Source organism: Trichechus manatus, unplaced genomic scaffold (genome assembly GCF_000243295.1).
Source record: "Trichechus manatus latirostris isolate Lorelei unplaced genomic scaffold, TriManLat1.0 scaffold00122, whole genome shotgun sequence".
In the NCBI taxonomy this organism is placed as follows: Eukaryota; Metazoa; Chordata; class Mammalia; order Sirenia; family Trichechidae; genus Trichechus; species Trichechus manatus.
Genome location: NW_004444058.1, coordinates 4,362,328 through 4,379,572, shown reverse-complemented (window position 1 = coordinate 4,379,572; position 17,245 = coordinate 4,362,328). Strand labels below are relative to the sequence as shown.

The window sequence follows — 17,245 nt, the reverse complement described above, 5'->3', positions numbered from 1 at the left end:
ATGATCGTGAGCATTTCCTCATGTATCTGGTAGCCACCTGAATGTCTTCTTTGATGAAGTACCGGTTCATATTCTTTACCCATTTTTTAATTTTAATTGGGTTATTTGTCTTTTTGTTGTTGAGGTTTTGCAGTATCTTGTAAATTTTAGAGATTAGATGCTGATCGGATTTGTCGTAGCCAAAATTTTTTTCCCAGTCTGTAGGTTGTCTTTTAACTCTTTTGGTGAAGTCTTTTGATGAGCATAAGTGTTTGATTTTTTAGGAGCTCCCTGTTATCTAGTCTCTCTTCTGGTGCTTGTGCATTGTTACTTAGGGTTTGTATTCTGTTTATGTGACGTATTAGGACTCCTAGTGTTGTCCCTATTTTTTCTTCCATGATCTTTATCGTTTTTATTTTATATTAGGTCTTTGATCCATTTTGAGTTAGTTTTTGTGCATGGTGTGAGGTATGGGTCTTGTTTCATTTTTTTGCAGATGCATATCCAGTTATGCCAGCACCATTTATTAAAGAGACAGTCTTTTCCCCAACTAACGGACTTTGTCAAATAGCAGCTGCTCATAGGTGGATGAAGTTACATCTGGATTCTCAATTCTGTTCCATTGGTCTGTGTATCTGTTGTACCAGTACCAGGCCGTCTTGGCTACCGTGGCAGTATAATAGGTTCCGAAGTCAGGTAGTGTGAGGCCTCCCACTTTGTTCTTCGTCAGTAATGCTTTACTTATCTGGGACCTCTTCCCTTTCTGTATGAAGTCGGTGATTTGTTTTTCCATCTCATTAAAAAATACTATTGGAATTTGAATCAGAATTGCATTGTATCTGTAGATAACTTTGGGTAGAATAGACATTTTCACAATGTTGAGTCTTCCTATCCATGAGCAAGGTATGTTTTTCTGCTTATGTAGGTCTCTTTTGGTTTCTTGCAGTAGTGTCTTGCAGGTTTCTTTATATAGATTTTGTATGTCTCTGGTTAGACTTATTCCTAAGTATTTTATCTTCTTGAGGGCTATTGTAAACAGTATTGATTTGGTGATTTCCTCTTTTGAAGTTCTCTTCATTGGTGTAGAGAAGTCCAACTGATTTTTGTGTGTTTATCTTGTATCCTGATACTTTTCTGAAATCTTCTATTAATTCTAGTAATTTTCTTGTGGATTCTTTGAGGTTTTATGGGTATAAGATCATATCATCTGCAAATAGAGACACTTTCACTTCTTCCTTACCAGCTTGGATGCCTTTATTTCTTTTTCTCGCCTAATTGCTCTGGCTAGGATCTCCAGCACAGTATTGGATAAGAGTGGTGACAAAGGGCACAGGATAGCTCTTAAAATGTTCTTTTTGATGATGAATGCTACGGCATTCCTTTTCAATTTGCCATTCCCGGCATAGTAGACCATATGATTGTTCGATTTAGAATGGCCAATACTAGTTCATTTCAGCTCACTAATGCCTAGAATATCAATCTTTATGTGTTCCATTTCATTTTTGATGACTTCCAATTTTTCTGGATTCATACTTCTTACATTCCATGTACTGATTATTAATGGATGTTTGCAGCTGTTTCTTCTCATTTTGAGTCATGCCGCATCAGCAAATGAAGGTCCTGAAAGCTTGACTCCATCCACGTCATTAAGGTCAACTCTACTTTGAGGAGGCAGCTCTTCCCCAGTCGTATTTTGAGTGCCTTCCAACCTGAGGGGCTCATCTTCTGGCACTATATCAGACAGTATTCCGCTGCTATTCATAAGGTTTTCACTGGCCAGTTTTTTCAGAAGTAAACTGCCAGGTCCTTCTTCCTAGTCTGTCTTGGTCTGGAAGCTCAGCTGAAACCTGTCTACTATGGGTGACCCTCCTGGTATTTGAATACTGGTGGCATAGCTTCCAGCATCACAGCAACACGCAAGCCCCCACAGTACGACAAACTGACAGACACGTTGGGGAGAATGCAGATTGGTGGAGGGAATCCCACGTCTAGGAGGGAGTCTGAATGAGGTGGTGGTTAGCAGCACAGTGTCTTGGGTCAAATGGATGTGGGTTCCAGTCCAGCCCTGCTACTCACAAGCTGGGTGTCCTGGGCAAGTCTCCAAAACTCAGTTTCCCCTTTTGTTAAATGAGAATGGTAACAGCCTCTCCCTTGTAGGGTTATCGTCAGTATGGCTCAAATGTAAAGGCATAGACCAGATGTTTCTCGTTAAATGTTTTAGTAAAAAAACATTTGCTGTGGAGTTGACTCCCAAGTCGTAGCGACTCCCTGTATGTCAGGATAGAACTGTGCTCCATAGAATTTTCAATGGCTGATTTTTCCGATGTAGATCATCAGGGCTTTTTTCTGAGGCGCATCTGGGTGGACTCAAAAACTACCAACATTTTGATTAGCAGCCGACCGCATTCATTTTTGCACCACCCAGGGACTTCCATTCAGTGCGAGCTATTGTAAATTGTGCCCGATGGAACCCTTTGTCTTCCTCTGGAGGTGTTGATGCTGGTCTGTCCTCTGCCAGGTCGGGACTGCCTAGGCTGTGCCAAGACCGGCAGTGGCAAAACAGCAGCGTTCGTCCTGCCTATCTTGCAGAAGCTGTCTGAGGACCCTTATGGCATCTTCTGCCTTGTTCTGACACCCACCAGGTGAGCCCCTGGAGTGTGAGTTAACCAGCTGTGTTCTCTTCGGCAAGTGCCTGTACCTCTCTGAGCCACACTTCCCCGCACTTGAAATGGGGACAGAAACCATGCCTGCCTCTTAGGAAAGCTGCCGAAGGAAATGACATGGTGTGTGGGGAGTGCTCAGTGTGGGGCCAGGGCAGGGTGAGTGCTGGTTGGGCAGGGCTGTGCACAGTCTCATAGCCCAGGGAGTAGATGTCTGCTGGCTTCGGGAAACCCAAGGCCTCGGCAGACAAGTACAGCAATCAACGCGATAAGACAGGATAAGTCTTGTAATGGCACTGCCTGCCACGTGGGCCTGGCCCCATGGGATGTCTAAATTTGACTGGGGCGGGAGGAGGAGATGAGGAAGCCTTCATTGAGGGGTGCCGTAACAGATGAAGAATCTCTCTCAAAGGGCCAAGTGTGAGGAATAGCATCCTTGAATAGGGAACTGCCAGTGCCTGTGTGCAGTGGCATGAGGCAGGGAGCAGAAAGGGTAGTGGGCACTGGGCACATTTGAGCCAGCTCGAGAAGGACCTCAGGTGCCAGGCTTAGGGTTTAGAGTTGGCTCTGAGGGCTTGTGAGCAGGTGAGGGAAGAGTGGAAATTGGGAGGGGGGCCAAGGAAAGGAGTCCTGGTCAAGCTGGGGCTGTGGGGACAGAGAGGAGGGAACCTGGGGACTGACCAGCCCTGCTCAGGTCTCTGGCTTGGGTGACTGGGTGGCAAGACCATTGCTGAGAAGGGGATATGGAGATGGTGCAAGTTTGGGGCTCGGGGGAGGCTTAGGGGAGGGGCCATAGGATATTCAGGGGTCTCACACACTCAGCATGAGGGCATGGGGAGCCCAGAGAGTGAGTTGGGAGGCCAGGGGCTCTGTGGGGAGCTCTGGGATGGAGGTAGGAACAGTAGGCAAGGATGACCCCTCCTGACCCGCCTGGTCCCCTCACACCCACAGGGAGCTGGCCTACCAGATCGCGGAGCAGTTCCGAGTCCTGGGAAAGCCTCTGGGCTTGAAAGACTGCATCATCGTCGGCGGCATGGGTATGGGGGGCTCTGGCATAGCACCCTGAAGTTCCCGCCCCCCCAGATTCCTGCCCAACTTCCTCTTGCCCTCCACCCACAGACATGGTGGCCCAGGCGCTGGAGCTCTCTCGGAAGCCTCACGTAGTCATTGCCACGCCAGGGCGCCTGGCCGACCACCTCCGCAGCTCCAGCACCTTCAGCATCAAGAAGATCCGCTTCCTGGTGAGTCGTCCCCACCTCCCTTGGGCGTAGGGCAGCTTGGAGCCTGATAGGGGCTGGAGGGGCGGTGCCTCCCACAGGAAGTGATGCTGGGAACACTGAGACTGAGCGGGGCAGGTGGGCACGGACAGGGCCTCACCAGCTCCTGTGCAGGTGCTGGACGAGGCAGACCGCTTGCTGGAGCAGGGCTGCACAGACTTCACTGCAGACCTGGAGGCCATCCTGGGGGCAGTGCCGGCCTGCAGGCAGACGCTGCTGTTCAGCGCCACGCTGACCGACACGCTCCGCGAGCTACAGGGCCTGGCCACCAACCAGCCCTTCTTCTGGGAGGCACAGGCACCGTGAGTCCCAGCTGGTGGGGTGGGCCAGGGGTTGTTCCTTGCACAGAAGGTGAGACAGGCCTGGCACCCACCCCCACCCAGGGTCCGCACGGTGGAACAGCTGGACCAGCGCTATTTGCTCGTACCCGAGAAGGTGAAAGATGCCTACCTGGTGCACCTGATCCAGGGCTTCCAGGACGAACATGAGGACTGGTCCATCATCATTTTCACCAATACCTGCAAGTGAGTGCACCACACCCAAGCAGGTTCCAGGGCTTCGCTCAGAACGAGGCTCCGAGGTGGAGCGATTTGCTGAGGTCACCGCACTCGAAGAGTCCCTAGGTGGTACACATCATGAATGCACTTGGCTGCTAACTGAGAGGCTGGAGGTTTAAGTCCACCCAGAGGTGCCTTGGAAGAAAGGCTCGGTGACCTACTTCCGAAGGATCAGCCAGTGGAAATCCTGTGGGGCATGGTTCTACTGTAACACACGTGGGGCTACCATGAGTTGGGGTTGACGCGACAGCAACCGGTCAGTTTTTGGTTTGCTCACCCTAGATTCTGCTGCTCTGCCCTGAAACACAAGGGCTGGGCTGTCTGGGGAGCCCCCACAGCAGCTGGGAAACAGCTCAGACCAGCCACTGTTCGCTGTGGCCTGTGGGTGTCACTAAGCCTTGCTGGGCCTCCCAAGCCCATCTCAGGAGTGCTGTGATGGCTGGCTGAGACCCTGTGGGCATCAGCCCCCAACACCTAGGCCTGTCATGTTGTTACGTTGTCCCCACATCACAGGAGACCCCCCAGGAAGTTCCTGTGGGCCCTTTGCTTAGGCACTCAGGGAGTGGGAGGGATTGTCAAGAACCTGTGGGCTCTTCCTGCATGAGCCAGATAAGAGGGCAGAGGTCAGATGGGCCACGTCACTCTGGGGAGGCCTTGGTGTGGCCATAGCTCCCCTAAGGGGCGGTTCCTGAGGTGAAAGTATCAGCTCCCCAGAACTGAGAAATCTGGGTGTAGGGCAGCTGTCAGGCATGGCGGGATCCAGCAGCCTACATGCTATTACAGTCACTTCTCTCTCTGCCTTGCCTTCCTGACAGTGCCCATCTTCATCTCCCAGCCCCACAACTCCAGCAGAGAGAACTTGCATCCCAGTCAGAGCAGCAGTCTCAGAATGGCTTAGGCCTGTCTGGGAGCCGAGGGCGGGGTCAGCAGAGAGGATGCTGGGTGGGCAGGTCTGTGTGGATGGCTGACCAGAACTTTCCTTCCTGCCAGGACTTGCCAGATCCTGTGCATGATGCTGCGCAAGTTCAACTTCCCCACTGTGGCACTGCACTCGATGATGAAACAGGTGTGTTGGCGTGCCTGGCCAGGCCCACCCACTCAGCTGGTCTTTCTCCTGGAACACCCTTTTCTCTCCCAGTCCACATCTCCTGTTATCTGCTGGACCTTCATCGTAGTGTTTATCCTGGCCTGGCCTTGTGAGCCCCGTGTGGGCAGGGCTATCCTGACCCTGCCCTGACTTCACACAGGATGTGCCCACATGTTGCTGAGAAGCCTCCCTGACCCCACTGTCTCCCTGTCCTGGTGCAGAAAGAACGGTTTGCTGCCCTGGCCAAGTTCAAGTCCAGCATCTACCGGATCCTGATCGCAACGGATGTGGCATCCCGGTAAGGGGCCTGGCTCCACCTCTATCCAGGGTGCTCCGTCCCCAAGATGGTACTGGGCAAGTCCCAGCCTCCACCTCCCCCGCCTGGGTGCTGAGCTGCCAGGCCTCTCCCTCCAGGGGCCTGGACATTCCCACTGTGCAGGTGGTCATCAACCACAACACCCCCGGACTCCCCAAGATTTACATCCACCGTGTCGGCCGCACAGCCCGTGCAGGTGAGCCCCAGGCCCCACTGCTCGCTGTAACTTCACCCCTCTCCCCTTGGCTGTCATAGCTATGAGTGGGTTTCTAGCCCCAGCTGGTGTGATGCTGCCTTTCAGGATTTGGCATCCAGGTTCAGACACCCAACCCTTACTCTCTATCCTCACCCTTTGCCCCCCACCCCGGGCCCAGGAGACATTCATCTCTCTGCTCCTTAGTGGGCTGGGAAGGGGCATGGGTGTTCCAGGAGATTCTTCCACACCAGAAGCAGGGAGAGATGTGTTTTTTGGGGTCAGACGAGGCCTGGCCTTTCTCTCCTGACCCCACAGCCTCAAAGGCAGGTCACGCTGCCTCTCCGGGCCCAGTGATGGGGACTGAGAACTGCAGAGCCTCCTTGCCATGCAGTTAAGCCCCAAAAACAGCTCTTCAGTGGTCAGCACTGTTCCAGGGCTAGTGGCCGCCATAGAAATGAGGTGTAAAGAAATCAAGCACAGGGATCCAGGCTGAGGTACTCAGGGCTTATTGTTAACACAGCTTCACCTGGGCTCCCTGGTGGCCATGCCAAAAAGGAAAATTAGCATATTGGCAACCTTGTATAGGGTGGCAGACTGGGCAGCCAGGACAGCTGCAACCCTAGGACAGACTCATCCACACATGGAGGTCAGGCTAGGGGGTGAGCCCTGTCTCTAGGCTTGTTCCACTTCCCCCTTCACCTCCAAGATGCCCGGCACTGGGTCCCTGCCTTCTGCCCGCCTGTGTCCCAGTCCCAGCACACAGTGAGTGACTGGCTGTGGTGCCCCTGCAGGACGGCAGGGTATGGCCATCACGCTGGTGACACAGTATGACATCCACCTGGTCCATGCCATCGAGGAGCAGATCAGTGAGTGGGGCTGGGGGCAGGTGGGTGGTGGACTCATCACACTGGGCCTCCCTCCCTGGGCTCCTCCCACTCTGATCTCTCAGGGCTTTGCTACCACTGCACACCTGGCATGCCCCACCACACGGGGAGCTCACTCTCACTATCATGCCCCCTAGAGAAGAAGCTGGATGAGTTCTCGGTGGAAGAGGCGGAAGTGCTGCAGATCCTCACGCAGGTCAATGTGGTGCGGCGGGAATGTGAGATTGTGAGTTGGAGTTTGGGCAGGTGGGCTGGGGACTGCTCCCTCGGGGTGGGCCCCCGTGAGCAGCCTCTCCCTCCCCTAGAAACTGGAGGCGACCAGCTTTGACGAGAAGAAGGAGATCAACAAGCGGAAACAGCTGATCCTGGAGGGGAAGGTGAGGCCGCCTGGCAGGTGGGGGCCAGGGCTTCTGGGAGGGTACCTCGCTCACCACCACCTCTGGCCCCCCATGTGCAGGACCCTGACCTGGAGGCCAAGCGCAAGACTGAGTTGGCCAAGATCAGGCAGAAGAATCGGCGCTTCAAGGAGAAGGTGGAGCAGACACTACAGCGGCAGAAGGCCGGCGGGAGGCCCAGGGGGTGCCCACCCAGGGCCCAGCCAGGGTTCCACAGAGCCCTGCCCACCCAGGGCCCGGCCTGAGTCCACCACAGCCCCCATCTACCTAGGACCCACCTGGGACTCCATCGAGCCAAGGAGGGACCTGTCTGGATACCCAGAACTGTCTCCCCTGGGCACGGCTGTCCCCCGCGGCCTGCTGGTCCCCCTCACCCTGGCGGGTAGCCCATGGCTTCCGCCCTGCGTCCCCAGGCCAGTCCACAGCTCTGAGGTCAAACCAGACTCTATACGTCAGCCACCTTGGCCCAGGGTCCCCTGTGGACTTGGTTTCGCCCTTTATTATGGAGAAGGGGTTTGTGAGCCTCCAGAATGATGTGTCACATGCAGGAGGTGTTGAATAAATGCTTTTTGCCATCCCTGGTCCAACTCTCTGGGTTTGGGGACAGGGAGGAACGTGTGGTCATCTGTGTATCTCAAGTCCCCAGAATGTTCTCCCCACAGCCCACCATTCACCATTCCTGGCAGGTCATGCCCACAGCTCAGAAGACAACCAGCCAAAGCCATAGTGCTGGACATTTTCACTGCCAGGCCTCAGGCTAGTGATGCCCCCTCTCTGGGCCTCAGTTTTCTTATCCAGAAAAAGGTCCTAACAACAGTGCCACCCTCCCAGCACCGCTGTGAGGTTTCAGGGAGGTCACCCCGAGGAAAACCAGTGCTGTGTTCTAGCAGCTTCTGTGCATGCCAACCTGACGCATCTGGGGTTGTGGCATGTCCTGTGAGTACCCGCCTATTCTCCAGGCAAGAAGACTACGTCTACGCTAAGAAAGCCATTCCCTCAGCCTGGACTTGGCAGAGACTGTGATCAAGGCCAAACTGGGTCCTGACAGATGAGGGCTGAGCCCAAGGGGATAGGGCTGCAGTGCTGGGCAGAGCTGGCCACCTGGTTGTGGTGGGGGGGTCCCCTGAGCCTTGCTCTCCTTGGCTACAGGGGGGCTGGCTGAGGCACTATACGACGCAGGGTCACAAAGTATACTATGGGGAGGCAGGGAGAAGGGCGGCGACTGGTTAGGTTCCCACACATTACACACACTTGCAGCCACACTTGGAAGTGTAATCTGGGTGCTAGCACACACCCCAGGATTCTAGAAACTACAGTGAAAAGCTCAAAAAACACCTCCGAGCTGGGAGAGGCCAGGGCCAAGCTGGGCCCCCAGTTCCTGCCAAGGCAATTGGGCCCTGACTCTGCTGCCTGTGGCCTGGACCACACCCCAAAAATCGTCCCATACAGAACCAGCTCTGCTGGCCACCGGCAGCTGGCTCATGGCGTGCCCTCGGCCAGGCGGGCCAGGCCTTCACGCAGCTCGCTCAGCTCAAACAGTTTGACATCCAGCAGCTGTGTGGCCCGCACCACCTCAGCCCGTGCCCGCTCCCGCTCGGCCCGCGCCTCCTCCAGGCTGTGCTCTGACACTCGCAGCTGATGCTCCAGCTCTGCATTCCGTGTCTCCAGGTCCTGTGGGGAGAAGGTGGCAGTGGGGCCATGACCCTTATCCCTATGGCCCCTTCCCCTTGCCTTTGCTCCTCCTGATTCCACCTCCATGGCCCTCTGGTTTCTGGAACACGCCAACTTCTGTCCACCCCGGGGCCTTTGCACGTGCTGTTCTCTCTGCCCAGGAGACAAAAGGCAGCATTTCCTCAACTTTTCTCTCCTAGGTCTCTTTGGGGGACACCAAACCCTTTACTATTTCCAAGTGCTAGGCTCACAGATGTGTTCCCTGAACATTTCTTGGATGAAGGCTTGGGCGAAAGCCAAGCCAGCCAGTTGTTAGCTGTGTCAGGTCAGCCCCTGACTCATGGTGACCCCTTGTGTGCAGAGTAGAACTGCCTCATAGGGTTTTCAATGACTAATATTTATGGAAGGAGCCCTGGTGGCACAGTGGTTAAAGCACTCAGCTGCTAACTGAAAGCTTGGTGGTTTGAACCCATCAGCCACTCTGAGGGAGAAAGACTTGACAATCTGCTTCCATAAAGGTCACAGCCTTGGAAACCCTATGGGGCAGTTCTGTTTTGTCCTATAGGGTCTCTATGAGTCGGAATTGATTCGACAGCAGTGGAGTTTAATCTTTATGGAAGCAGACTGTCAGGCCTTTTCTTCTGTGACACTGCTTTGTTCGAATCTCTAAGTTTTGGGTTAGTAGTTGAGCATAAACTACTTGGGCCACCCAAGCTCCTCAGGCCAGCCAGACCTGGGTGCAAACGTAGGCTCCGTGCCCTCAGGCTGGGGACTGCGAGGATTTGATGGGGTCGCCCATCCACTTCCACCTGACGTGCCCCACACACCTGCACCTTCTGCTGCGTCTCCTCGCGCTCGGCAGCGTCTGGGGTCTCCCGGGGCCCCACAGTCTGGCTCTTCAGTGTCTGGATCTCCTGGAAGGAAGGGGTCACTGGGTTGGCTCCAGGGTCCTGGCTCCCCCGAGGGAGCTCAGGAAAGCCGAGGCCAGGAGACACTCACCTGGTCCTTGGTTTGCACTAATGCCTCCAACTGCTCCAGTGACTGCCTGGGCTCCTCACCCACCGCGGGCTGCTCTGCGGCTACCTGGGCCTCCAGCTCAGCCACCTGTGCAGACAGGAGCTGAGCCCCCAAAGCTCAGGACACCCCAGCTGGCACTCTCCCACCTCCCCTGACCCCTGGGGCATCCTCTTCCTGCTTGCCCCTATGGTTGGGGCCACCATCCCCCACCTCTGGGCGCTCAGACTGTGGGGTCTGACCACCCTCTTGGTGGGTGTTGTCTCAGACTCAACAGAGCAAGAAACTGAGGCTCAAGGAGGTGACCTGCCGAGCCCAGACGGTCAGCTGGTGAACCCAGCACAGAGGGTGCCCAGAGGCAGGGGATTCACAGGTCCCCGGGACAGGAGGGGACTCTGGGAGGGTCAGGGCCCTTACCCGCTGCCGCAGCCGCTCGGCCTCCACGCGCTGGGCTTCCAGCTGCTGCCTCCACTGTGCCGCCGCCGCGTTTGCTTCTCGCAGGGCGCCTGCCAGCTTGTTGTTGCTGTCCTGCAGCGCAAAGAACTCGGCCTCCCACTGAACCTCGCCCACCGAGCTGCGGGAATGCGGGATGGGGTCGGCGGGGCCGGGGCGGTGCTGGGCTAAGGGCAAGGCTAGGGGAAGGATTCCAGGGGAAGCTGGACTGCAGACAGGGGTCAAGACCGGGTCTGACGCGGGGGTCGGGTAGGATGAGGCTAGGGGCAGGGCCAGGGCGGTGAGGTGCTGAGGTCAGGGGCGGGGACGCCCCTGAGGGGCGTGGTCTTGTTGGGGGCAGGGACATCCCATGGGGACGTGGTCAGAACCGGGGTAAGGAGGGGCCAAGAGGTTCAGCCCAGGTAGGCGTGGATGGGACAGGGCGGGGTTAGCCACGAGGAGTGGCTGAGACAGGGAGGGGTCATCAGGGGGTGGGTCACAGTACAAGATAGTCGGATGTAGGGACGGATTCCGTGAGAGGAGCACGGTCAGCCTCCTTCCTCTACCCAGGCCTTGGGTTGCATTCAAGTCCTGCCGCCTGCTGCGCTCTCAGTAACCTGGAACCCGCCACGCCCCACTCCCCACCTCCGGCAACGCCCTCTGTCTGCCCTCTAGTCTCTCCCCTTCACTCTGCCCATGCCCCGGCCCTTCTCCTAGCCCCACCCTCCGCGCCCAATGTCTTCCTTTAGCCCCACCCCCCACCTGGCCCTGCCTTCTGTGCAATACCAGCCCTCTAGCTCCGCCCCTTCTCCAGGCCCCGCCCACTCCCCCCCCTCACCCCTCGGACAGCATCTTCTTGAGCCGCTCGCGCTCCGCAGGGCCAGGGGCGTCCGCGCTCTGGCTGCGGAACAGCTTTTCGTCGCTGGGGGGGCCGTTGGCGCTGACAAGGGGGCTTGGAGGCACCTGCGGGAGGGGGCGGGGTCACGGTGTAAAGTAGCTTCACGCTGATCAAGGCCGGGTTAGAGGGGTCATGGTTGGGATCAGGGCCACGTCACTGGGGTCGTGACTGAGGTCAGAAGGCTTGAATTGAAGTGTGGAAACCTGTGGACCCCAGCCAGTCCTCCCCAGTCTTGGGGTCCGACCGCCTCCCTCCTTTCCTACCCCCTGGGCCTGAGTCTCGGGCCCTGTCCGCCTCACCAGCCTGGGCTCTCAGCAAAGACCAGGAGACAAACCTGAGGCAGTCTAGTCTAAGCCCGCTGAAATGGTCTCAGTTTGCAAAGGGGGAGCAGTCTGAAACCACCATGCTGTTCCCTCCTAGTGATGCCCTTCCCTGTGGCCGAAGTCCACATCCCATTGTAGACCCCTAGGAAGTCCCCCCCACCCCCCAGGCTGAATCTGCTCTTGACTGGCCCACCTTGCTCCCAGATCACAAGCTCCCTGAGGACAGGGGCCAGCCTGCATTGTCACCCTGCACCCCTGGTACCCAGCCCTGGTACACAGTAGGTGCTCGATAATTGAATGGGGAGAAATCTCAAGGCACAGTTCATGGCTCTGGACCCTCCTTAGCCTTTTCAACTTTCGGTCTGCAATTCTGTTTAACAACTTGAGCACCCAGGGACACAGCCACCCTCTGAGCTAGTTTCTGTCACTCATGCCTACTTCGTGCCCTTCTTGAACCCAGGCCAGGTTAGACCCCCGGATGGCACACTCCCGGGATGCCCATTCCCCCCTCTGATCCCTGCCATGCCTCTAGTTTTATATCATCTGTGCGTATTGGGTCTTGAGCACTGCTGAGTCTCACGCACCTAGTGCAGTGTTCCGACCCCCTAATACAGCTTGGCTGGCTCGGGGCATTTGGGCAGGGTGGGGGGTACTGACCTGGTGGGAGGCAAGCCCCAGGGCTGGGCTTGTGAGCTCCCCCCCATCCTGAGACTTCTCCCGGGCAAGCCTTGCTGCTTCCTTCACTTCCTGGAACTTCTCGGCAAACTAGGGATGGGGGTGGGGAAGACAGAGAATCAGTCAAGAAACCCTCAGTCGCCTCCCTCACCAGTCGCCTTCCTCACCGGCTGACCCATCAGGTCACCCCCGCGCAGAGTCAGTTCCATTACCTCGAGTGGATCTTAGCAACCGTGCCCAACCCCTCATCTGTGAACTGGAAGTGGAGAGACGGCTTGGAAAAAGATGCCACAAAAAGCAGGGTGGGGATCATGGCAAATGTTTATAGGGGTGGTATTAAATACATCAAGCCACATCGAGAGGGGTTTGCTTTTCCTATCAATCAGACTTATTTCTTTCTTCTTTTTTTAAAATTGTGCTTTAGGTGAAGGTTTACAGAGTAAATTAGTTTCTCATTAAACAATTAATACAGATATCATTTTGTGACATTGGTTGTCGACCCCACGACGTGTCAACACTCTCGCCTTCTTGACCTTGGGTTCCCAATTTCCATTCATCCAGCTTTCCTGTCTTCTCCTGCCTTCTTGCCCTTGCCCCTGGGCTGGTGTGCCCATCTAGTCTTGTATCCATGGTTGAGCTTTGTGTATTATTGTTTGTGTTATAGGCCTGTCAAATCTTTGGCTGAAGGGTGAGCCTCAGAAGTGACTTTAGTACTGAGTTAAAAGGGTGTCCGAAGGTCATATTCTTGGGGTTTCTCCAGTCTCCGTCAGACCAGTAAGTCTGGTCTTTTTTTGTGAGTTTGACTTTTGTTGTACATTTTTGTCCACCTCTATCCAGGAGCCCTGGTGGCGCAGTGGTTAAGAGCTTGGTTGCCAACCAAAAGGCCGGTAGTTCGAATCTACCAGCCATGCCTTGGAAACCCTATGGGGCAGTTCTACTCTGTCCTATAGAGTCGCTATGAGTTGGAATGGGACTTGACGGCAACGGGTTTGGTTTTTTGATCTTTTGGTTTGTCCAGGACTGTCTATTATGATCCCTGTCAGAGCAGTCGGTGGTGTAGCCGGGCACTATCTAGTTGTGCTGGACTCAGTCTGGTGGAGGCCATGGTAGATGTGGTCCATTAGTCCTTTGGACTAATCTTTCCCTTGTGTCTTTGGTTTTCTTCATTCTCCCTTGCTCCAGACGAAGTGGGATGAGTGGAGTATTAGATGGCCACTCACAAGCTTATAAGACCCCAGATGCTACTCACCAAAGTAGGATATAGAACATTGTCCTTATAAACTGTGTTATGCCAATTGAGTTAGATGTCCCCCGAGATCACTCAGGCTTATTTCAATAAGGAGAGCCTCAGTTTGATGCTAATTTGTCTTTAACGCCTGGGACACTCGTTAATATCCCTTTATAACACAAAGGAAGTCCCTGGGTGGTGCAATTGGTTAATGAGCTCAGCTGCTAACCGAAAAGTTGGAGGTTCGAGTCCACCCAGAGGCTCCGTGAAAGAAAGGCCTGGCAATCTACTTCCAAAAAATCAGCCACTGAAAACCCTATGGACCACAGTTATACCCTGACACACATGAGGTCTCCATGGATCAGAATCAACTTGATGGCAACAAACAATAACAAAGAGGGAGTCCCTGGATGGTACAAAAGGTGAACGTGCTTGGCTGCTAACCTAAAGGGTGGAGGTCTAAGTCCACTCAGAGGCACCTCAGAAGAAAGATCTGGTGATCTAATTCTGAAACATCAGCCACTGAGAAACCTATGGAGCACAGGTCTACTCTGACACACATGGAGTCACCGTGAGTCAGAATACACTCGATGATCAGCAGTTTATAACAAAGAGAGAGCAGGCCTGAGGCTCCCTCTAGTCTTCCTTGTACTAATGGATGCTAATTTAATATACAAAAGGAGAAGAGACACAGACACAGAGGGAAGACAGCCATGTGAAGATGGAAGCAGAGATTGCACTGATGATGCGTCTACAAGCCAAGGAACTCCAAGAATCCCTGGGAACCACCAGAAGCTAAAAGAGACAAGGAAGGAGCCTCCCCTGGAGCTTTCAGAGAGAGCACAGTCCTGTTGACACCTTGAATTTGGACTCCCAGCCTCCAGAACTGTGAGATAATAAATAAGTTTTAAACCACCCAATTTGTGAGACAGTTACAGCAGCCCTATGAAGCTAATACAGGTAGGATATACGTTTTAAAATAAATCTCCTTAGGTCTGATGCCCCATCACACCATTTTTACAATTAGGTTAATAAATTTCATAATAAATTCCCTTAGGTTAAAAATAATTGTTTAAAGAAAATATTAGCAAAGGTACCCGTGGGGGAAAATTGTCTTCTCAAAAATAGGCCCAAGATCAAAGTGAATATTCACGTGGGGAGAAAAAAGGAACCTCAACGCCTACCTCACACCACCCACAGAAATTAATCCAAGCTTCAATTTGAAAGGAGTTCCAGGGTGGTCCAAATGGTTAACTGCTCGAATGCTAACGGCAAGGTTGGTGTTTGGGTCCACCAAGAGGTGCGTCTGAAGAAAGGCCTGGCAATCTACTTCTGAAAACTCAGCCACTGAAAACCCAGTGGAGCACAGTTCTATTCTCACACGCATGGGGTTGCAGTGAGATGGGGTGGACTCTGCTGCAACTGGTTTTTAAAGTGGAAAGGAAAACAACAAAGCTTCCAGAAGAAAACAAGTGGGAAAATCTTCCAGACCTCAAGCAGGACAAGAAAGCACCAAGAATCTAAGGAAACAAGGAGCAAAGACAAAATTGAACTACAGACACAGGAGGGAGTGGAGTGAGGCCATGAGGAACTAGCACCCAGCCCATTCGGTGCACCCATTTGCTAGATGGGGTCCAGAGAGGGGCAGGGTGAGTCCACAATCGGAGCAAGTGGGCAACAGAGCTGGGACTTCAACCAGGGAAGCTGAAAGGCGTTCAAAACAACCAAAACCGAAGAGAGTGCTTCTTAGCCCAAGTAGATACATGAGACTAAATGGGCAGCTCCTGTCCGGAGGTGAGATGAGAAGGCAGAGAGTCAGGAGCTGGTTGAATGGACGCAGGAAATCCGGGATGGAAAGGAGGAGTGTGCTGTCACATCACAGGGAGAGCAATTAGGGTCACGTAACAACGTGTGTACAAATTTTTGTATGAGAAACTAACTTGAACTGTAAACTTTCACTTAAAGCACAATAAAAAAAAAAAAAACAACAACAAAAAACACCAAAACCTACTGCTGTAGAGTCAATTCTGACTCAGGCAACCCTATGAAGGACAGAGCAGAACTGCTCTATAGGGTCTATTTGGGTGTAATCTTTACAGAAGCAGATTGCCAGGCCTTTTTTCCAAGGCACCACTGGGTGGGTTCAAACTGCCAACCTTCAGATTAGTGGTGGTGGTGTTGTGTGCTGCCAGTTGATTCTGACTCATAGTGACCCTATAGGAGAGAGTAGAACTGCCCCATAGGGTTTCCTAAGGTGAAATCTTTACGGGAGCAGATCGCCAGGTCTTTCTCCCAAAGAGCTGCTGGTGGGTTCAAACCGCTGACCTTTCAGTTAGCAGCCAAGTGCTTAACCACTGCAACACCAGGGCTAGCCAGGCGCAAACCAACTGCACTACACAGGGATCTGGAAGGTATTCAGGCTGGTCCAATTCCAAATGCCCATTGGGAACTGTCCCAAGTTCCCACTTCATCCAGGAGAGGCCCCAGGCTCAGCCTGTCCTCCCAGGCCCTCCCCGCAGGCCTACCTGGGTCAGATGCTGCTCAGAGGCAAAGCCAAGGCCATAGACTGTATTGGCACGACTGTCTGCCCATTGCCCGAACTTCTGGGAAGTTTTGGTGAAGGTCATGTTGGGGGTGACGGTGCTGTTGATGATGGCCTGGGGGGCAAAGTTCAAGGGGCCAATAATAACGATCATGAAACTCTCTGAGCATCACTTTGGAAGAGGGCTCAGAGGCCTTGCTCTGAGCTATTTCAGGAGGGGAGACTTTGGCCCAGGAAGGTGCAGGCCACCCCCGGCTAGGGGCACACAGCAGGGACCCCAGGCGCTCTCCGCCTCCAGGCCCCACCGCACCTTGGCGCCCCCGATGCTGATGATGCGGTAGACATTGCGGGTGGTATCGTAGAAGTATGAGACGGTGAGGGCGTGCTTGCCCGCGGGGATCCAGTTCCGCTTGGTGGCCGGGTCAATCTGGAATACGTGAGCTCGTGTGCTGAAGATGGGCTGCTCCCTGGGGGAAGAGGGCATTCAGCGGGCGTGGAGCTGCACAGGGGTAAGGCTGGGGATCGAAGCAGAGGAGGTGCTCACCTGGTTGTGGACATTGGTCAAGCTGGGCTGAGCAGGCTCCAAGGGGCGGCCAGAGAGGGGGCAGGAGCTGCTGGTTCAAAGGGTTAAGTACTGGACTACTAACTGAAAGATTGGCAGTTCGAACCTACCTAGAGGTGCCTCAGAAATAAGGTCTGGCTATCTACTTCCAAGAGGTCACAGCCTTGAAAACCCTATGGAGCACAGTTCTACTCTGCACACATGGGTCCCCATGAGTCAGAATCCACTCAACGGCTGCTAACAGCAACCACAATCCCATCTCAGGGAACCCCCACATCATGTGGGACAGGAGACCGCTCTCTAGGGGAAGTCGGATGCAGTGGAGCCTGAGGGGCCTGGAGAGCCAGCAGGTCTCTGCTCAGCATCCCTGGCATTGCAGCGTGAACCCCCCACCATCCTGGTCATTTGAGACATCTGGTGAGCCCCCACAATCTCAGGCTAAGGGGATATTACTTTCTACCAGATCCACCTCAAACCAGGGTGTCCCAGCAAAAAGTGGGTGGGCCATGCCCAGGTGCCAACTGGGAGGCCAGACCCTATTGGACCCAC

General features: G+C 54.2%; 2 protein-coding genes across 6 annotated transcripts in view; one reads left to right on the top strand and one right to left on the bottom strand.

Annotated features, from left to right (window-relative positions):
• DDX49 (DEAD-box helicase 49) overlaps window positions 1-7,872 on the top strand; it is a 12,301-nt gene extending 4,429 nt beyond the window's left edge. The window contains exons 2-13 of one of the 2 annotated variants that reach the window (XM_012557886.2): window positions 2,498-2,621; window positions 3,591-3,676; window positions 3,759-3,880; window positions 4,031-4,218; window positions 4,300-4,440; window positions 5,464-5,539; window positions 5,782-5,858; window positions 5,975-6,072; window positions 6,864-6,938; window positions 7,094-7,182; window positions 7,262-7,333; window positions 7,414-7,872. In XM_012557886.2, the coding sequence (XP_012413340.1) occupies window positions 2,498-2,621; window positions 3,591-3,676; window positions 3,759-3,880; window positions 4,031-4,218; window positions 4,300-4,440; window positions 5,464-5,539; window positions 5,782-5,858; window positions 5,975-6,072; window positions 6,864-6,938; window positions 7,094-7,182; window positions 7,262-7,333; window positions 7,414-7,596 (1,331 nt within the window). In that variant the 3' untranslated portion in view covers window positions 7,597-7,872. The remainder of the gene's footprint in view (window positions 1-2,497; window positions 2,622-3,590; window positions 3,677-3,758; window positions 3,881-4,030; window positions 4,219-4,299; window positions 4,441-5,463; window positions 5,540-5,781; window positions 5,859-5,974; window positions 6,073-6,863; window positions 6,939-7,093; window positions 7,183-7,261; window positions 7,334-7,413) is intronic. The other variant, XM_023738808.1, reaches the window with a different exon arrangement.
• A 958-nt stretch (window positions 7,873-8,830) lies between these two features.
• On the bottom strand, window positions 8,831-16,787 carry HOMER3 (homer scaffold protein 3). Of its 4 annotated transcripts, XM_004384487.3 has the most exons (9): window positions 16,679-16,787; window positions 16,445-16,601; window positions 16,118-16,249; window positions 12,347-12,454; window positions 11,307-11,431; window positions 10,454-10,610; window positions 10,022-10,126; window positions 9,850-9,936; window positions 8,831-9,022 (listed from the first exon to the last, which is right to left on the bottom strand). In XM_004384487.3, the coding sequence occupies exons 1-9, from the start codon at window positions 16,690-16,692 to the stop codon at window positions 8,831-8,833; spliced, it is 1,077 nt and encodes a 358-aa protein (XP_004384544.2). In that variant the 5' UTR covers window positions 16,693-16,787. The 4 variants fall into 4 exon arrangements, with proteins under 4 accessions (XP_004384544.2, XP_023594573.1, XP_023594574.1 ...); XM_023738805.1 differs by having other exon boundaries at window positions 16,445-16,779; XM_023738806.1 differs by having other exon boundaries at window positions 8,831-9,013; window positions 16,445-16,779.
• Between the last annotated feature and the right edge of the window lie 458 nt (window positions 16,788-17,245).

Excerpts from the sequence above, each read along its gene's own strand:
- HOMER3 (XM_023738805.1), bottom strand. The coding sequence starts at position 16,618 with ATGCCCTCTTCCCCCAGGGAGCAGCCCATCTTCAGCACACGAGCTCAC. Across the intron at positions 10,611-11,306 it reads AAGAAGATGCTGTCCGAGGG|CTCGGTGGGCGAGGTTCAGT; the intron begins GTGAGGGGGGGG and ends GCATTCCCGCAG. Across the intron at positions 10,127-10,453 it reads CCGAGCGGCTGCGGCAGCGG|GTGGCTGAGCTGGAGGCCCA; the intron begins GTAAGGGCCCTG and ends CTGTCTGCACAG.